Source organism: Lepeophtheirus salmonis, chromosome 3, assembly GCF_016086655.4.
Source record: "Lepeophtheirus salmonis chromosome 3, UVic_Lsal_1.4, whole genome shotgun sequence".
NCBI classification, from domain to species: Eukaryota; Metazoa; Arthropoda; class Copepoda; order Siphonostomatoida; family Caligidae; genus Lepeophtheirus; species Lepeophtheirus salmonis.
The window spans coordinates 47,311,674-47,331,622 of record NC_052133.2 but is presented as its reverse complement, the minus strand read 5'-3'; the positions used below and the strand labels follow the sequence as shown (position 1 = coordinate 47,331,622).

Genomic DNA, 19,949 nt, shown 5'->3' with positions numbered 1-19,949 from the left:
TCAACGTTAGGTTAAGAGGTGGGCAAATGATTTTGACACCATTCTCAGGTCTCACGTGGGAGGGGGTATCACAGTTTAAGAAATCAACAATTTTGTGTATTAATTTATTTTTGTCCAATTATTAATTTTTTTTTGTAAAATCTGTCTTTATTTAAAGAAAACTTATTTGGTCAAATATGGTCTTTTCTACAAAATTACGAGTGTCAAATTTTTTTAGAAAAAAAGTTGTTCGACCTATTTTGACTCTTCCAAAAGTTGTAACTTTAATTTTTTTCAAAAAATTAAAGTTATTTATCAAATTTGGCATTCATAAAAACACTGACTTGTTTAATAAAATCTCTACCCACAATTATTCACTTAAGTTTATGACCTTACAGTTAATAGAACTGGACCACTCTGTACATATAAATATCCAGAAATAAACAACATTCAAGGACAACCAGCCCTTGAATATCTTTTTTCTCTCCCTTCAAATGAATTTATACTGAGGTTGTCGTAAATTCATAACCCTCCTGTTTCGTTTCCATGTGGTGTCCCCTTCTTGATTTCTGTTTACCTTTTATATTTATAAATGTACGTAACGGCCTAAATGGGTGTGGATTTTTTCTAAAGAAAAAAAGACTTTTGAATTATTATTAATATTGATTTTTTAAGTAAATATAAATTTGTAAAAATCCATTGCAGCTTAATAAACAAATCAATTTTACCCTAATACAACTAATAACATAAATAAAATAGTCTCCTTCCTTTTACTATTTTAGGAGCCGGTTTTCATTTATTTTATCTCAAACGGGGCCTTAAACAGCCCACAAAAGTATATATACATATATATTTGAAGGATATTCTTCTTCTCCTCAATCCCCTTCTTCTGCTTTTTTCTTTTAAAAAGCATCTATCGCGTGTTTGAGCCTGCGTGAAATAACGCTGCCCAAAAAAAATGAAAAGATTCCAAAATTTTGTTCCTGCTTTTTTCCCCTTCCTTTTTTTATGTATTATGTGTCTGCAAATATAAATCGCGCTCCTTTTCCTTTTCGGAAAAAAAGCCTTTCCATTCATCAGTCTGATTTTAGTTTCAGTTATGTGAAGAGGGGACTGATTGCAAAAATTCTTAATATTGTAGTTGTACACACATTATTTGAATCTACATTTGAATTTACATTCTCAGTTCTTTTTTTTTTTTAAATAAATAAAAGGGTATGCTTCTTTGATATATGGCGGCGTTGACTTAGTATTTGTTTTTTGATAAATGCAGTTGCCTTTTTATCATCTCCTGTTGAGTGTGTTTTGTTATTGACTTGATTGATTTGTATATATTCTTCTCCGTCAACATCTTGAATAGAAGGAATAAACGAAGAAGAGGAAATCTGAGGAAAACATGAATGAAAAAGATGGAAATTAGTAGGCCTCTGCTTCTTCTCCCTTGTCCTACCATCTTTTTTCTTCCTGTCGTATCCAAATCATATATTGGCCTCCTCTTGATAATGGATTTTGGGGATTGGTGATGAAGAGGGAGTCTTACTTGTCTGAGGCCGCTCGGGAAAAATGGATCGCAATTACAAAGGGGCTCAATCCTCGAAGCATTATAGACAGCAACAACAGCAACAAAATGCAAGAGCTGTTCCTTGCTGGAATTCTGAGGTAAATCCTTCTAATGGCTATGACCAGTCCGTACGGAAGACCACCTCAAATAGCCGTTCGGCTCGATCCTCGAGGAAAAGCAATCCTAATTTAAATGCAGATGCCGCTTGGTTGGACTATGAGGCGAGTCATCCTGGTCAAGCGGCTGCCTATTGGAGTTCAGGGATGGGTAATGATGAGCGCCTTGAACCCTCATCACGACCTGTATGTCCATCATCCTCTACCAATCAGTACTATGTTCTTCCTCCTCCACCCTCTGGGTTTGATCACCGACCCAACGGAGGGGTTTCCTCACTCCGGAAATCCACTCCAAGGAAGAAAAAGTCTCTTGCAAGTTCACAGCCCTGTCTTCAAGAAGCATTGGACGGATCTGCCTATATTGATGATGAGCTACGATATTTTCCACCACCTCCTCGAGGCTATTACGCGGATGAATTCATTCCACCTCCAACTGTGAGCCATCGTCCAGCATCCTCTTCAAGCAATTACAATAGACACAATAGTTCAAGGCGAGCCTCTCCTTTCTTTCTACCTCGTTCTGAGAGTTTCAGTGCAAGATCCACATCCAATCTCCATGCTCCACCCCCTGTACCGACCAGGGGGAGCTCTACACACCATTCCTCTCACATGCATCCGCATACACATCATCACCACCATCAACAACATGTTCCACACCATGCCTCCTATTCGCAGCAGCAAGTTCCACCAGAGCCCTCCCTTAGCCCTCTTGAAGTAGTCCGACACAAGAGAGCCTCTCAGGCGGAGTGGGAAAAGAGGAACATGGTGCGTGCTTCTTCTGTAGAGAGCTGCACTCAGCTGCTGTTAGGAAGTGGAGGGAAGGGAAATAGTGGAGGTGGGTCTGGACACCCGTCCTCCCTGGGTCGGAAAAAGTCCTCCTTGCATCGTTCCTCGTCAACGAGCCGAAAACATCTTCCTCCTACTTTTTATGGACCTCTTAGTGAAGACATCCTTCCGCCACCCCCTTCTCCACCTTGTACCTGTGGGAAAAACTTGGTTTTACCGCCAGCTCCGGACTACATGCCGAAAGGATCGTCACATGGAGCTCCTCCTTTAAATGCATCATCGTCATGCGGGAAGAAGTCGTCGTCTCATCACCCTAATCAAGGTACATCTTCCTCTTCTACTTCCAAAAATAGTATTCAAAAATATTTGTGCTTTTTTCAATTATCTACCGGGAAATCCAAGATACGAGGCTCAGTTCATAAACAAAACTCATAAAAACTCAAATCAAAAAACATTTTTATTCACATTAACACACTTAGCATACATACATTCATAAATCCCCATTCTTGCAAACGTAAAAACACAAACTATACATGTATACAATAATAGATAAACCAATCAAAGTTCTCTGGGTACAATTCTTACAAATACAATGTAAAAGCCTGTCTTCCAAATTACACAAGTACTCAAAAATGAGAAAATTATACACATGCAAAAATTTACTTCATTAATCTAAAGCATTTCTTCAGGTGTCAGAAGAATATCCTTTCCATGAAAGGTGTACAATGTACAACACATCCTCTCAAAAACTCAAAAGAACATGAGAATCATCCGTGATTTGTAGTGATATTATTTCCTGTTCATCTACTTATATAATTTTTTGTTCGTCTTTCCATTTTTTTTTCTATGTGTCGTCTAATGTGTCATCATTCCTTTTGCTTTTTAACTTTTTTTTCTCACTTTAAAAACAAAAAACAAATTTAGAATTATGATTATATCATAGTATTTATATATAAACATATATTTTTTTAAAAAAGCCTTTATGAAAAACAAAGTAAAAAATGAATAAAACATAAATATGCCGGTAATAAATTCTTGAATTTTCTTTCGATTGGGTCCCGGATAGAAGATAATATTTGAAAAAAGCATTTTTTTAGCATTAAAAATTATATATAATATGTGTTTCTACATCATAAAAAGGTGCCTCATGTAAAAAAACAAACATAAGTGGTTTGTTAATACAAAAACAATCTTGAACAAAAATAAATTAAGGGGTAAAAATGTCCAATCATTTATTTTATATGTCTTACATGAGCAAAAAAAGAAATTTGTTTTTGAGCGCAAAATCCAAAAAAATTCTCATTTTTCTGTGAGTCATCAAAATTCGGAAATATTTGGGATTAAATTAATTCGGGACTATTATTGTTCAGAGTTATTTTTTACACTTAAAACAATCACCAAATTAAAAATAGCATAAATAAAAATTATATAAAAGTGTTATTATGATTAAAAAGTGTTTTATTAATACTTTATCTTCTTCTGATCCCAATATATTTCCATATATTGGGTGAAAATTGACACTTTTGTTTAGACACTTATAACTTATTCATAATATTTCTTTATAAAATAATTTAAGTATTTCAATCTGGATGGCCAAATTATAGAATTATAGAATAACGGGTGATTGCTGGATATTTATGACACCATTTCTTCCTAAAAAAAGATCATATAATTTTTTGAAATGACTTTATTTATTTAGAGAAGTTACATACCAAAAATATATATAATTAAATATTCTAGTTTAAAATTAATTCCCTAAATTAAAGTCAAACATCACGAAAAATTGCTAAATATGATGTTAGTTATTAATCCATTTTCAACAAAAACTTCCATCTATAAATTTCGACAATAATAAAATAAACAAAACAAAACCACAAAATCGCTACAAATTTCATAAAAAAGAATAGGCAAAAGTTGCATAATATATAAATAAAAGGATAAAACAATAATTATTCCGTAGATCCGGAATAGCTTATAAATTTCTTATGATTGTGCATTAAACAGCACAAGGATTTTAAGTTTTTATCTGACAATGAGTGGTACTACATACAGTAATGTGTCCCCAGCATAGTTCCATGAAGACTGATGCGCCCTTGGAATTCTAACGGAGAAGGTAGAATATCGGGTTGCAGCTCTCTTCGACTCCTGTTAGGTTCCATTACTGCCAACGTATCTGTAGTCTTGCTCTTATAGGTTCATAAGGCAAACTCCATAGCTTTTTTTTTTGTAGTAACACTTTGAATTTTTAATGGAGACGAAATAAAATAGAAGGTGTTATAATTTTTTATTGATCATTATTATCTAAATATTAAAAACCCATGCGTGCATTTAAAAAGTCGTTTCTGAAAGTTTTAATGTCTGTTACGCTGGCGCAATCAATTAAAATATGTCATGTTACATCACTTTTGCTCTTATGGTAATTCATAATTTTCATTCTATGACCATTTAGTGTAAAAAACTAAAAGCTTATATAGAATAATTATTGGCAGTAATCAATACCTAAAAAATATGTTAAAATATCCCCAAAATTTATTAAAATGAAGTGGAAATTGGACGAGATCAGCTTTTTTCTTATTGTGTTGTGAGAAAAAAAAACACTGATGCCAAAGTGATTATGGCTTGGACTTAAGCATGGTTAATATCACAGGATATTTCAAAGATAGTTTCTAAAAAATGGTTTGGCCAATTATTGTTTTCTTTTTGACCGATCCAATTGTCATTTCCATGATCTAAAGATCAATATGTTGGATTGTATTGGTCCTAAATAAATTTGTATGTATTTTTTTTTTTTAGATTTCAAGGTGATAATTAAGTTTATTAGATTAACTTTTACCTTTTGCTTTGAGTAATGCATATATCTCCAATATTTTTTCGGTAGCAACAAAGTAATTTGATTTTTTGGGTGAAATTTTGTCGAATCTTTCCCAAAACACATTACAATGATCAGATCACAACACATTGAAGTGATGACTGCAAAGATGGCTGATGTAAGGAGTGGGAAATTTAGTCAGGGGATAGTTGATTCACTCTTAACTACTGACATATTTCTTTTAATTTGTGTATGCCTTATTTTTATATTCTTCTATGCTTCTTTTGTATTTAAAATATGATGTAGGGATCTGATCTCTCTTAATCTTTCGAAAATCAAATGCAAATCTAAAGAAAGGCAAAAGAGCCCAATTTGTGAATGCTTATGTTTTTTTTATTATTCAATACCAAGAAAAATATGATTTATCAAAAAATATGATTCCGTACATTCTTTTCAATTCCTAACTCTAATTGCATAGAAATTTGAACAGTTGAAATCGTCTTTGTCTACGGGGACAGTCGCAACATTTAACAAGGCTCAGTGAAATGTAATTTGAGGAAAAACTATTGACTTGTATAATCTATAAATAAATTCAAAACAATAAAAAACATATGTAGTGATGTTGTGTTAAAATTTACCGAGTCACAACCAATCCAGCTGGGAATAATTGTACAAAGAGTGTCGCAACTCAACACAGTCTCCCCTAAATACGGATAACTGATTCAAACTTACATCGATATTTTTTAGTAGTTGTGATATTTAATAGTATAGGACTCAACATGCAGTCCTCATTATTATTTTTTATTGTGTTATTGTCTTTAATTAAAACATCTTCATTATATACTATGCCGGTCCTCTCTCTGTTTTTAAGCAATAATACAATGTATTCTTCTAAAATTTCACTTAAAACATTAATGGTTGATTCTACATTGTATGATATTTCATCTTTTTTTGTGATGACTGTATATTAAAAATTAGTAGAAAATGCATTAATTTTCTTAGTTACAGTTGTGTACAAAATTACTTTATAACTAAAAGGTAGTTTTATATAACAAATTTATGACAATATGTAAAAAAGTTAAACCAAAAATAGACATGGTCACAATTTTTAGAATGTTTGGTGTAACGGTAGCTTAGCTTTCCTAACGTTTCATTTAATCAGCTGCAAATAGCTGTGAGAGCAACCGTATAAATACGAATCCCACTTCCTATTGTTCTCTGTCATCCATGAGCACACGTACTAGTTATATAAATCAATTTTATTAAGACATTGTATGAAGGATATATTTGTTAGCAGTATGACCCTATTAAATTTTATGAGGTCAAGGTCAAACAAAATGTGTTTTTTTTAACTTTAAAAAGAGGATTACGGATAAAATTACAAATGGATTTGTTGAATTTTAGAGGAAGGTTATACATATTTGTATAAGTAAGAAGGCCAATAAATTTTGAGAGGTCCTAGCCACACAAATTATGCTAAAAATACAAATTTGAGCATAATATTTGAAAAAATTGAGATATATAACTCAAATTGTAGAGGTCAAGGTAAAACAAAACTAATTTTGACGCATAATTCAAATTAATGTCACATGACTTTTTTTAAAGATTTTGGTGGAGATTTACGTTATACCGAGTGTCCACTTTAATATATAGTCGTATTAACTATTTATTTCAAAAGTGATGTTAATTATTACAAAATGTTAAATATGACACATCAGCTCTTCTAGGTTGTGTTGACTATTTATGTAACCTTAGATCTATTCAAATATGTCTATGAGTTACTGGGATATATGTAATTATACGAGTATAGCAAGTATTTGTAATTTTCTCCTTATCTTTGTTCAAAATTGTTTTTATGCTGACGTACTACATAAAATAAAAGCCTACAAAAAGTGTTTTCAATTATTTTAAACACAATACTTTCTTTTCAAATCATAGTACAAACCATTAGTAATAACTTTTTCTTTTACAAACACTATCTTTTAAAAACTCTTTGAAATATACTTATCCCATTTTTAATTCAAACTATGACAAATGTTACACATACTGTATGAAAAAATAACAATAATTATATTAGTGGGGTGCTTACATAAAAGCAATCCTGAAAAAAATTAGAGAAAATTAGGAATGAATTTTTTTTTTTTTTTTAATTTCTTATAACAACATAATCACCCAATATTTTATAAATATATTTAATGGGTGAATGATGGACTTTGTATTTAAATTTCTAGTATAGTAAGATATATCCAAAAGTTTAAATATAGTTTCTATTTGCTTTATGAGGCTCCGATTCGACTTTTCAAATAAAGTGCTTCCATTTTAAGTCTGCAAAGTTGATGTTGATCATCTCAGTAACCCTTGGAACCAAGTTTATTGGATTAATACCCCTACTTTTATTAAGATTAAGAAAAACAGGGATTCACTGCCGTGCATTTGAATGTCAAAATGCGATTGACTAATAAAATAACTTAAAAATTACTATCTATCAAATATATTTTGATACAACGTCTAGTTGTATAACAAATCAGGCCCTAATATGTATTAAAAAGTAGTATGTTTTGCAAAAAAAAGAATTCCATTTTTTTTCCCAATATGTTTATTTTCCGTTGTATAAGTACGATTATTTTACGGAAGATTGCGTTACTAAGATAAAATCAAAACAGTTGTGTGGTTTTTTGACTATGCATTGTTTGAGCACGCATCAAAAAGGTACTCTGGCAAAGAGAAAATACTCCAAATGCGGCTGAAAAGGTCTAAGGTTTTTATGGTTTTGAAACTGTAGCAGCAAATTACGTGGTATTTTGGTTGTGTCAACTCCTTTATTTTGATGTATACGATGCCTTGGAAGGCTAATTGTCGAAAATGTGGATTAAATAATGGAAATTGTTGAGTCCGACCGTGATGTAACAAAGATAATTGATTTGATTGCCTAAGAGATAAAATTTAATTTAAAAAATAAAAAGTAAATAAAAATATGTATAACTTATATTTTTAGTCAATTAGTCCACTTTCCTTGTCCTAAATCCCTCCAAAACAAAGTTAACTGTACAAATCTAACCATTTCATAGATATTATTAGATATACCATAGCCACTATCCCCCAAGATGGTCTCGCATATATTTATAACTTGCCTATATTTATAATGCAATTTGTTACGTCAGTCCAAACACTCTGTAAAAAATATATTTAGGCATCTTAGTAAACATTAAGAGCACCTTGAAGCGGGTTCGATAGATTAATAAGAATGTATCAATAATAGAAATGAAAGATAATTAATTAATTAGGTTAAAGAAAACAAATGTAGTCTAGCCATATTACATTTGTTGAAAAAAAAAAAAAAAAAAAATGCTTAGTTGCTTTTGTGCTGACAGTCCATGGGTATATATGAATTAAAAAAAAGGATTTATATATAGCTGCGAGTTGCCTCTTGGTATCAATTAAATGAAAGACAAAGACTGAAATTACTCAGATGTTGGTCCTTAATTCTACCTTGAGTACATCTAATCCTCTTTGTCATTAATGATCACACGCCCTTTATCCCTACCAAAATGTTCCTCCTCAATATTGTAATAACAATGATAACAGCTTTGAAGAGTAAAAAAACAAACAAAAAACAATCGTTTATTTCATACTTTTTACAATTTTCATTATATTTATTTTTCTCTTTGAATCCATATTAAATTCATATAATTTTTTAGGTTGAGGAAGGGAAAGGGGGGGGGGATCTGATTGGATGCTGATAAAACCATTTTTGTGAGTGATAAGGGAAAAGTATTCAACTTGTAATTATGTCTTTATTGTTCTTTTTTCTTTTCTCAGAATAATAAATGCTTTATAAATTTCCAAGACCTGATTACAACCATTATTTTGTAGAAGTCGTTTTAAAAAGCTAAGAAATTACATTCACCCGTCTTACTTTTAGTTAGTGTGTGACTCGAGTTATTTGTATGGACTAAGGCCGAGGTGGAGTAATTGTTTATAGAGTCAAGTTGAGCTCAAGTTCAAGTAAAGTCAATTAATTGATCAATTCCAAGTTCCACGATTTAGCCAGTTTGACTATCTCAATAAAGTAGTCAATTGTTCTATTTTCCCTGCCATTAAGTATTACTGCGTACGGTTCATTTTATAACTCCTTAGCCCTTTATAAGGAGGGTTGAACACATTGGCCCACGGTTCGTAGTTTAGACACTTCTAATCTAGAACATCATATGTATGTATTATGAAAGCTAAAAATGAAGGCAATATTTATTTTTGTAAAAATAAAAAAGCAGAAACACTAGGCGCCAATTAGACGACAAAAAAAATGACCCAAAAATATTTTAACAAAATTAATCAGGAACAAGATAAGTTATCCACACTTGTTCGGATTTTTAGTAGTTTGTTTGAAACATATGTATACCAACAAGAAACCTTTTAAATTAAAACTTATGCCCCATTTGGATGACATATAAGGCCGAAAAGGAAATATTGGCAGATACAAAAGTTACTTGAAATATTCCCAATTATTTTTTTCATAAAAAGTTATGACATTTTCAATATTAGATATTATAGCCTCTAATAACCTTCCTTGAGGTATTTAGATAAAAAATAAGGGAGTTCATTTGATTTATAATAATTACTAACTCAATCATTCTTAATTTAATAAGTCTTTTATTTATTTGACTAAGCCCCCAAGAGGGCATCCAAATATTCTGTTGTCAAATTTTAGTCCAATCGGTTCAGCTCTTTGCTTGTATAATCCAAAGAACGAAACTGGAATAGACGATGATGAAAATTTGGTGTATTTTGGGATTCCTAAAGGAAGGAACCGAAAATAAAAATGATAAATTTGAAGAATGTTTTGTAGGAGAGAAGCTTAGATGTCATAATGTTTTATTAGATCAGCTACAATTAGCTCTGACATAGGTGCAAGGAAAAATTAAAGGGACATTGGAAAAAAGTACTCAATTCCACTTTGAGTCTGTTAAAGACTTACAATTATTACTCCACAACACATTTCAAAGGTTACTCTCCATCTTACATCAAGAATGTTCATCAGGTTTTGAATGTAATTAAATGTAGTTGGTAAGGAAGTTCACTAGTCAGAAGTTAAATAGTAATGGCAACAGCTAAAAAAATGCATTCTTCAGATGATCAATTTTACAAAAATAGGCGATCAAACAAATACACACGATTTACATCACTAGCAATACATACATAAGCAGGTTTTATTAGTGTAGAGATTACTTAATGTAAAACAATTGGAGATGAGATTAATCTATAGTTGAATATTTCGAGTTTCGTCCAGTTTTCAAATAATATTTATTGTACATATTTTGTGTCATTTTCAGAAAATTGTCGACTTTACTATAATTGAATGTTTTTTTTAGTTTGAACAATACCCATGTCCATCACTACTGTGATAATGATTATTTTAATCATCAAAACGAATTATTTATTTAATTAAAAGAAAAATGAGTTAGAAAAGTCCTTCTCCTACCTGCCAAAAATAGAAAGTAATTAAATGCAATTCTCATTCACCAAATTTTAATCATATTAAATATTTATGAATTAGTTTTGTTACATATATCAAAGGATACTTTATACATGGGAAACGTAGTATTTTTATTCTTTGGTGTTTTGACCAACTTAGGGCTATTTTTTAGAATTTAATGCTTAAGAAATGAAAGGTGGACTAGAATAAAAACAATCGTGTAATGAATGTCTTAAGGAATTGCAATATTTTTTTTCGGTTTGATCTACTTATTTTAAGTCATCAAAATAAAAATAAATGAATAAAGTTTTTTAATTGATAAAAATATTCATTATATTATTGTTTTAATTCCATTCCCTCGTTCATTTTGAAACAATTCTACTAATACTGGGTGGAAATTTGAAACTTACACACTTAGAAAAAAAAAATACCCCGCCATTTTTTAATAATATATTTAACAAAAATCTTAATTCATCTGTTTGTGATACATAGCCAATGTCAAATTGATATATTCTTTTCGGCCGCCATTGTCCTCTCACATGGCGACAAGCCTCTTACGAAAAGAGTTGCAAGTATTGCGAATGAAGTTCTGGTCCATGACAACCCACTCCTCGTCAACAGAGGCCTACATGGCCTTTGGGTGACAGACACTACAGGTCCTCTTCTCAATGTACGCCCAGAAAGGAAAGTCAAGGTTATTGACATCTGGAGTGTATGGTGGCCACATTCTCTTGTCTCAGAAAGCCATGCTGTTAGCTAAGAATGTTTGAGTAATTTTGCAGTAAGTGAGTAAATTTCAAGTTTCCATCCGGTAGAACATTAAAATAAATAGCCTTTAGTTAGTCAAAAAAAAAAAAAAGGAATGGGAAAAATAGTCCATGTTTAGTGTATTGAATATTCCTTGTTTATTTAAAAATATGGACTTCTTTTAGGTGGGTTAAAGGAAGAAGTAATTAATAACTCCGTGGCGGATTTTACACGTGATATCTCTTTTTCAATTTTTTTTTTTGCTACAGAGGATATTTATCGTCCAAAAAGGAAAAATTATGCAATTTAAAAGAGGTATAATTTTTACTACCAAAGACTGGGATTCGAGTGCTCTGAAAGATAATCCGTTGGTATATACATATTAAATTAAAAAGAATGAATCTTGAATGTGTCAAGTTGATAAATTAAATTAGGGCAAGACTACTAAGCGGAAGGTATTTAATAAAAATCAGGGACTTTTGAATCCATAATCAAGATGTTTTCAATGTGGATGATTGAAAGGTATTCATGAATTGTTTTAAAGATGTAGCCTTCCTAGAGGATCGATCTATTTACAGATACAACATCTATGTGTCTTCGAATTCGCAATTATTCTTCTCTCGCATTGATTGATTGATGTCTCTCCAAAAAATTCAAATATTGACAGTCGATATGCTGTCTCAGAAATCAGGGCTATCATATTTATTTTATATTATCTTGTGGAAGGCTATTTTACAAAAAATAAATTTTACTTTTTAGAATTTGTTTCCCCACGAAATTGAATTGTATTTGAAGAATAAATAAATTCTTAAGGAGTTAATGGACCTAGATTAAGGATAAATAATGCAAAAAAGTAATTGAAGGTATTCTCATTTATTCTTATTTTATTGTCTGATAACGATATACTAAAAATATACAAACGTCAGGGGCAACTTTAGATGTCCAATATTCAGTTTAGTAGGAGGGTGCTGATGCCCCGACTTTATCCTAAAACTTTTTAATAATATGTCTTATAAAATCTCATATCTTTCATGTTGAATGTTCTCAACAACGATTACATGTGTCAGGGATAAGGCCAAGTACAATTTAATGTACTTAAGTCATGTACAGGGTGTCCAGATAAATTGTCAAAACCTTTAAAGGCTCATAACGAAAAAACTGGACCTGCAATGTATTTAAGTTAAAAAATAAGTACTATAAACAATATATTTTCTTATTGTTTTGTCTCAATCCAATTTTATTAGTAAGTCTACTTTTATAGGAAGTAAATTACTCTGGAAGTTAGATTAGGAGTTTCCTGCAAAGAAAACAATTTATCTTATGAAAAGGAGATAACATATCGAATCACCTTTAGAAGATAATTCAATCTTGCTATATTTTCAAATTGAAGTCATTTTTCATCGTTCAACAAGTCAGTAGCAATAGTAAATTTCTCAAATAATGCAACCACGTCAAAGAATCCCTATAGCAACCATATTTGCTGTTAATGAAAATATTTATAGTTTATAAAACAAAATTATTTAAATATTTTTCTTTATTTTCTATAGAAATAACTTATAAGAATCAGTCTTTCATGAATGCTTTAATGTAATTACTATTTTTTTAGGATGTAAGGACGCTTAAGTACCACTTTGCCAAAAAAAAAAAAAAATATATATATATTTCATGAAGGTTCATGCTACTAATACAAAAATATACAATTTATTTTGTTGTCTGCTATCGATGTTTGGATTTCTTAGCTGAATATTTTTCGTATTGATATTCGTAGGGACTTGTTCTCTTTGTGTAGTGTGGATTTATCCTCCAATGACAAACCCATATTGAAAATTATAGAGTCAAAGACGATAATTAATTAATGAACACTTAATCATTGGAATTCGTTCAAATAGTTATTCATTTCATCTTTTTAATTTGGAGTAATATGAATAGAAAATAATAGTTATATCGTATTGCAGTATGAATCATCAGAAAATATATTAATTATTTTTCAACAAACTGTGTCCATTAGGCAATTTTGTTTCAGTCCAAGTGTCCTAGAACAACTAAAAATATATAAAAGGTTGATCTTATCTAGTAGAATAATTAATTTAAATTTGAATAAATCGGAAATTTATTCGTCGAATGTCTTCAAACTCGGTGATGAAAGGTTTTGTAACTAAAGATACTTTATGTAAAGTTTCGACTCAATTAAAAGCAAAACCAACGAGAAATAAAATAAAATAAAGAGCAACAAAGGAATAACATTTTGAAGCTTCCCTTAATTGGCATGCCCCCAGGGCCATATTCAAGGAGCTCGGATTGGCTTCAGGTAGAAATGTCTTCAAATCAAACAATAATCAAACAAATTAATTAGCTTGATAGTTGTGGCCAGGCCAGACGAAGTTTGCCCTAACATTTTTTTATGGAGAGGAAGGAGTGGCTCAATGCAGATGCTTACATCGAACTTCGGGATAAGAAAGTGCTACTTTGGTCCAGGACAAGTTAGGGGACAATCTTTTTTCCACTCAAGACAGAGCTCCGCGTATCCGCCCCCATAAGACTCAAGCCTTCCTGAAAGGCAACTTTCCGTACTTTTGGGACCTCAACATGGCCCTACCATTCTCTCCAGACGCGAAGCTTCGGAGTACTCCATCTATGTGTGTCTGAAGGAGAGTGCTTGTGCTACTCCTCAAGGAGTGTCCAATCTCTAGAGCCTTCCTTTAAGTATTGAGGCATTTATTAGAGCTGAGGGCTCCCATATTGAATAAAAGTTGTGCCGGTTACTATTTTCAGATGATTTTGTTAGAAAAATGTCCTCACAAAACCTCCCGTTTAACTTTTAGTCTGGAAAAATTAAATATCATAAAATGTGTATTACCAGATAAGATCAACCTTGTAATTTGATAAGAATTTGCACTTTGAAAATTTTATTTTATCCTAAAAATGGTTAAATTTATAATCTTCACGAGGGAGGCCCAACTATTGTTGTGTCAGTCCTTATTTATTCGGTCCAGTCTAGTCTTAGGAACGGCCTTATCCGAATATGGGACAGATCCTTCCTACGTCACGTCAGTACTAGATCTGATTAAAAAAAAATAAGAAATCCTTTTTAGTGAAGTCCTCATGGACCGAACTTTACAAGTTTGTAGGTCTGATACGTATGGACGGAGCTGGACCAGACCAAGACTGAACTGGAATGTACTGAAGTCTTGAGTCCTAAATAAGGACGTACACAACATTATGCGAAACCTCTAAGCATTTATCAATATAGCTCAAACTTTTATATTCCCTCACTTTTTACTGTCCAATATTTTGAAAGAATATAAATTTAAGGACTACTCTTTTATACGACCTACATATATATATGAAATAATGCTTCGTTATATCCACTTCAAAATAATATATACATACATACCTAAAATGGGTTTTATATATATACTTCTAAAAAGGATAAATGTATTCAAAAAGTCTAGTATATAAACTAATATTTATTTAGAAATATACTCCGTATCTAATCCTATATTGATTTGTATTACGATTATATTTATAGACCATATTCATACATTTTTTGATTAAAAATGTAGAAGGTTCCATATTATATTGAATTTTATTTCAATATAAAATCAAATTTATAATACAATGTGCGGCAACATAACTTTAGACTGTAAAGGTAGAAACGGAGCGGGCGTGATTTTATTATGGAGGTAAGATTCTAAAGATATCTTGGGAATAAAGTCAGTTTAAATCATCCGTTGGAGTAGTGCAGAACGTGCGGATCCCGTCGATAATAAAATTGCCAAAAAAATTCTTGATATAATATGAAACTAACTGCAATTTAAGTCCTAAGTTTTTATTGGTCAAAAAAATCAATTAATTTGCATAATTTGAAAATTACAAAATTATTTGAACGCAAATAACTCGCAAGAAATAAAAATCGGTGTTATCAAATTTGATGATGTCCAAAAGTTCTAAATTTGGTGGTTTGTTCTAATTGGATAATTGGAAGTGGATTTATTTGCGAAAAACCAAGCGGAATCGATGTAGCTCATAGACAACGCGCTTGGGAGAAAATATTCTTATAAGCTTTATGTATATAGGCTTGCGTCCGATCATTCCTAGAAAAAGAAATCTAATTGATGTATATGGACTTCACACAAGATTCCGAGTTTAAATGGAGTAAATTTAATACTATAATGTTTACTTAAACTTAATCAGTGCAACTCCATCTAATCAATTAAAGGAATATTGAAAAAATAAAACAAAAACAGTTTTAATAGTTTTGCAAGATTACTAATATCTCATTATTTTATCAACTAATCATCCACGTTTATAAAATACGATGTGTTGCCAAATTAAGTATTGCATCTTTTTGAATGAAATAAGTATTCTTCTAAAACAATAAAAAGTTATTTAGAAAAAAATAAAAAAAAATGGAAAAATCACGTATGAACAATGGGAGACGTCTCTAATCTATTATGATTTTTTTAACGAAAGTAAATCAACAGATAATGTGCTACAAATTTAAAATTGGTGCTATCAAATCTGATTTGCTGTAAAAATATAAAATGGTGCAGTTTCTACAAATCAAGTAATTGGAACCGGATACATTATATAAAAAAACAAAACATTTCAAGATCTTTGCAAAGTAACCAATTTTTAATTTCCTTATCAATTAATGATACATTGTTACAAAATAAGTTATGTCATAAATTAATTATACATCTGTTTGTAAAAAATAATTATCCCTCTGGAACCTCACAATAAAAAGCAATTTAACGATAAACAATAAATTAAAGAAATCACCGAGTATTAAAATTCCCAAGTTAAGTTGTTGGAGAAATAAATTGTTAAAAACTTTATTTCAATATGTAGTATACTTCTTCTAATATATTATATCCCCAGCTGAGTTTCTTAGTTTTTCAAATACCAAAAACTCCCTAAAAAATGATTTTCGAGTTTATCACATCTTAACACATGGTTACTAAATGCAATAAGAAATGAAAATCCTAAAAAAGTATATTTTTGAATAGGTCTAGAGGTTACCCTACATAGAATGTAATCAAATCCTCATGGAATGTGATACATAAATGTTTATAGGCATATCCACCAACATATTTAACAACTTTTTAGATAAATTATCCTTTTTATTACCTGCTCATAAAAAGATGAGAAAAATATGTAAGAGAGCAAAATAACTCGGAAGCACAAATATTTATATACATAGACATATATATATAAAATCTCATATATCCTTCTACTGTACATATAATATTTGTTTTTTTCTTTATATCCTATAATTGAATTACATATAAAAGTTATTAATTATTTATTTCCTATAACTATGCTAGTACATACATATAAGTAGGGTTGGTGCTATCCTCATAGATTCTTCAACTCCTATAAAATGTGATGTCAATCTGAAATTTTATTGAAGGACTCTACAAAAATTTGAAAACACATTTGGAAGGATTTTTATAAAAATACAGGGCCAAGACCCAAAACTTGCAGTAGCAGAACTAAATGGTGTAGGTCATACTCCCATTCAGATTTTAAAGCTTATTGTAGTGCCCTATAAGGCTGTTTATATTGTAAAAAAGGATGGATGGATCACACAATCATTATAGGCTACAAATATAAATTAATTGACCGGCAACCTATAGCCCAGAAGCTAATCCTCTTGATTATTTCTTCTGTCTTCATCTTGAGATGAAGCTATTTAGAGAGGATGATGAAAGTGTGGAGCCAATGACGGTAATTGTTGGCCAGGTCTGGATTGTAAGGGATCCAGACTACATCTGTTATTTCTCCGTCTTTTTCCGTAAGAGGATTAAGGATACAGTAGCAGTTAATGGTGACGTAATGGAATAGAAAAATGGTTCACAGTATTGGGGAGTACTTTCTAAAGTAATACTTATGTAACATACAGACTGCAGATCTTAAACTTATAGTAGCATGCATAAGTTGCGAAAAGCGTGATTTTTATGCAATGAAGAAAATACAACTCAAAACCAATTTGTGAATTGTTTAAATACTCTAACGTCATACATAGCTTCGATTAGAACAGTTTATTAGTGGTGTTAAAATTTTCGTAGTGGCCATATGGGCACAAGTGACGCTAAACGTTCTGGACGCCCTGTTGAGATTTCTACTCCAGAAATAATTGATATCGACTATCTGGAAAAGGGTCAAACTATTACAGATGCATATTATTCATCCTTATTGGAAGGTTTGAACACGGTGATGCCATAAAAGTGCCTACAATTGGCACAAAAAAGTCATCTTTCATCACGACAATACACCAGCTCACATCTTAGCAGTGGTGGTCGCAAAATTATTGGAAATAGGAATTCAACTCATTTTACATCCCCTCAAACGAGGAGGTGATTCCAAAAACGATTTGATTTGCTTGGCTTAGACAAATCCTATTATTCTGAAAGGATAAAAAAGCTAGAGCAGCATTGGACGAAGTGTATAAGCCAAAAAGGAGACACTATGTTGAAAAATAAAAGAGGTTTACCCCAAAAAATTAATTAATTTTTATTTTTGCATGGACTTTTCAAACGAACCTTGTATTAAGCTATCAAGGTTTATTCATAGCTTATAAAATGTTGCTCTCTATAGTCTAAAAAAAATTATTATTCAACACTTAAATATACTGTGGAAAATGTTGTTCAAATATTTATGTAAATAGTTATTTCAAAAAGACTCATAATATATGAAGAAAAAATCCTCAAACTTTTGATTCCTTTTTTCTTAATAGAAAAAAAAAGTAAGTGCTTCTATTTGTTTTTGTAAATCATTTTTTAGGTCCTATAATACTTTGAGCACTCTTCTTATTAATAAAACAAAGTAAGAAAAGTTTTTATTTACTTATTTACCGGGTGATACAGTGAAATCAGAAGAAGAACTTATTCAATAATTAATGAAGCTTGAGTGATCGAAATTAAATCAATTTTAGATATATTAAAGCATAAACAATTAGTTACAAAAGAAAAAAAAACGAGTTATCTTCCTTACGCACAAGGCGAGTCAATGCCACTTGAACGTGATTGACGAATTTCCATTGGAACAGTCCAAGCAGTTGGGCGTCTCCAGGACCACCCTTTACGCCGTCAGCAAGTCCTGAAACGTTGGAAAGGTAGAAGAACTCTATCAAAAAGGCCAAACTGGACTACGGAATTAAGGCCTTGGAATATCAGCTACCTGTTACAGGATTTTGGAGGGAAAATATGAATTATTGCTAGAAAGAGGAGAACTTTCAATATTGAAATATAATTAGTGCATGGAAATGTTGCAAAATTGTATGTTACCATATATACAGGCCTTTCAGTCTAGAATAACTCTCGTTATAAAAATTAGAGTAAAAATAGGCAGGAATTCATTAGTCAGAGAGAGAACGACGTTAATATTGCGACTATCTAGTAAAGAATGAAGAAAAATGAACAGACGCACGAAATGTTTTTCTTTTTCTACGATTCAAACTGTTATTTTTCTCTACATTTTGTCGATCCTTAATTATAAGGAGGGAAGGGAATAGGGTTAGTTCATATATTTGAATTTCCTTGCAAGTTTCTACTAATTCTGAGGTGAGACTCATTTCATACACTTGAATTTCCTTGCAAGTTTCTACTAATTCTGGGCTGAGTCTCATTTACTGAATTTTACTATCAATTCATTAAATGGGACTTAAAATCAGTTCCGCCTCTGTTATCGGTTCCTGAGAAAAGTTTTTAATTGTAGCGTGTCTTCTAAAGCATAAAATGTCAAGGCATCCTATTGTAAAATATGATTTAAAATGACAGTGTATATCCAAAATGATACAAACTGTCAATAATAATAACTTTAACCTTTAAAATCACACTTATAAAAACTTGTTTGATCGCCCATGCGATACAGGAACACAAATATCCAACTATAAGATCATGATAGTTCAAATATAGTACCTAAAGTAGGTATTGCCTCCATTTCACAGTCAATCATGCCCTTTTTTGTGGGGCTTTCCTTTTTAGAAAGCAATCCGTATTTATGTTGCTTTTTTTTTTTTTTTTGTGAAATCAAATGTATTTGTTACGGTTCAATGTAACGCTGATGATATGACACTTTGTTGACAATTAGTATTTGAGACAGATTCTTATGGTTAATTCTTTAAATATTTATTTATCCAAAATGGGTTTACAATTTTATACTTTCATATGTAAGAAGATCAGATTTTTTTATTCATTTTATAAAAAATTATGTATCAAAACACATATTTTTTTGGGGGGGACCCCTGCACAATTACCCTCTATGAGAAAAGCTGTTCTACTGGGATCATTTTCTCTGATATTATGCATAATAAAGTACTTCAGCTTAACAGAAATATTTGATCTTTGTTTATTTACCTGAGGATAGTTGAGCCAACTTGCCTATATAATTGTGTATTAGTAGTTTGTATACTTGTTTGTTTATTAGAACAACAAACTTTGTCTAGGCCATCTAGCGGATATTTTTTTTCATTTT

The 19,949-nt window shown here is 31.1% G+C and overlaps 1 protein-coding gene across 2 annotated transcripts in view; it reads left to right on the top strand.

The window, feature by feature from the left end:
• The first annotated feature begins 1,057 nt into the window (after nucleotides 1-1,057).
• Nucleotides 1,058-19,949, top strand: part of LOC121115226 (uncharacterized) — a 439,152-nt gene continuing 420,260 nt past the window's right edge. For both annotated transcript variants that reach the window (XM_040709425.2, XM_071887446.1), the window contains exon 1: nucleotides 1,058-2,764. In XM_040709425.2, the coding sequence (XP_040565359.2) occupies nucleotides 1,543-2,764 (1,222 nt within the window). In that variant the 5' untranslated portion in view covers nucleotides 1,058-1,542. The remainder of the gene's footprint in view (nucleotides 2,765-19,949) is intronic.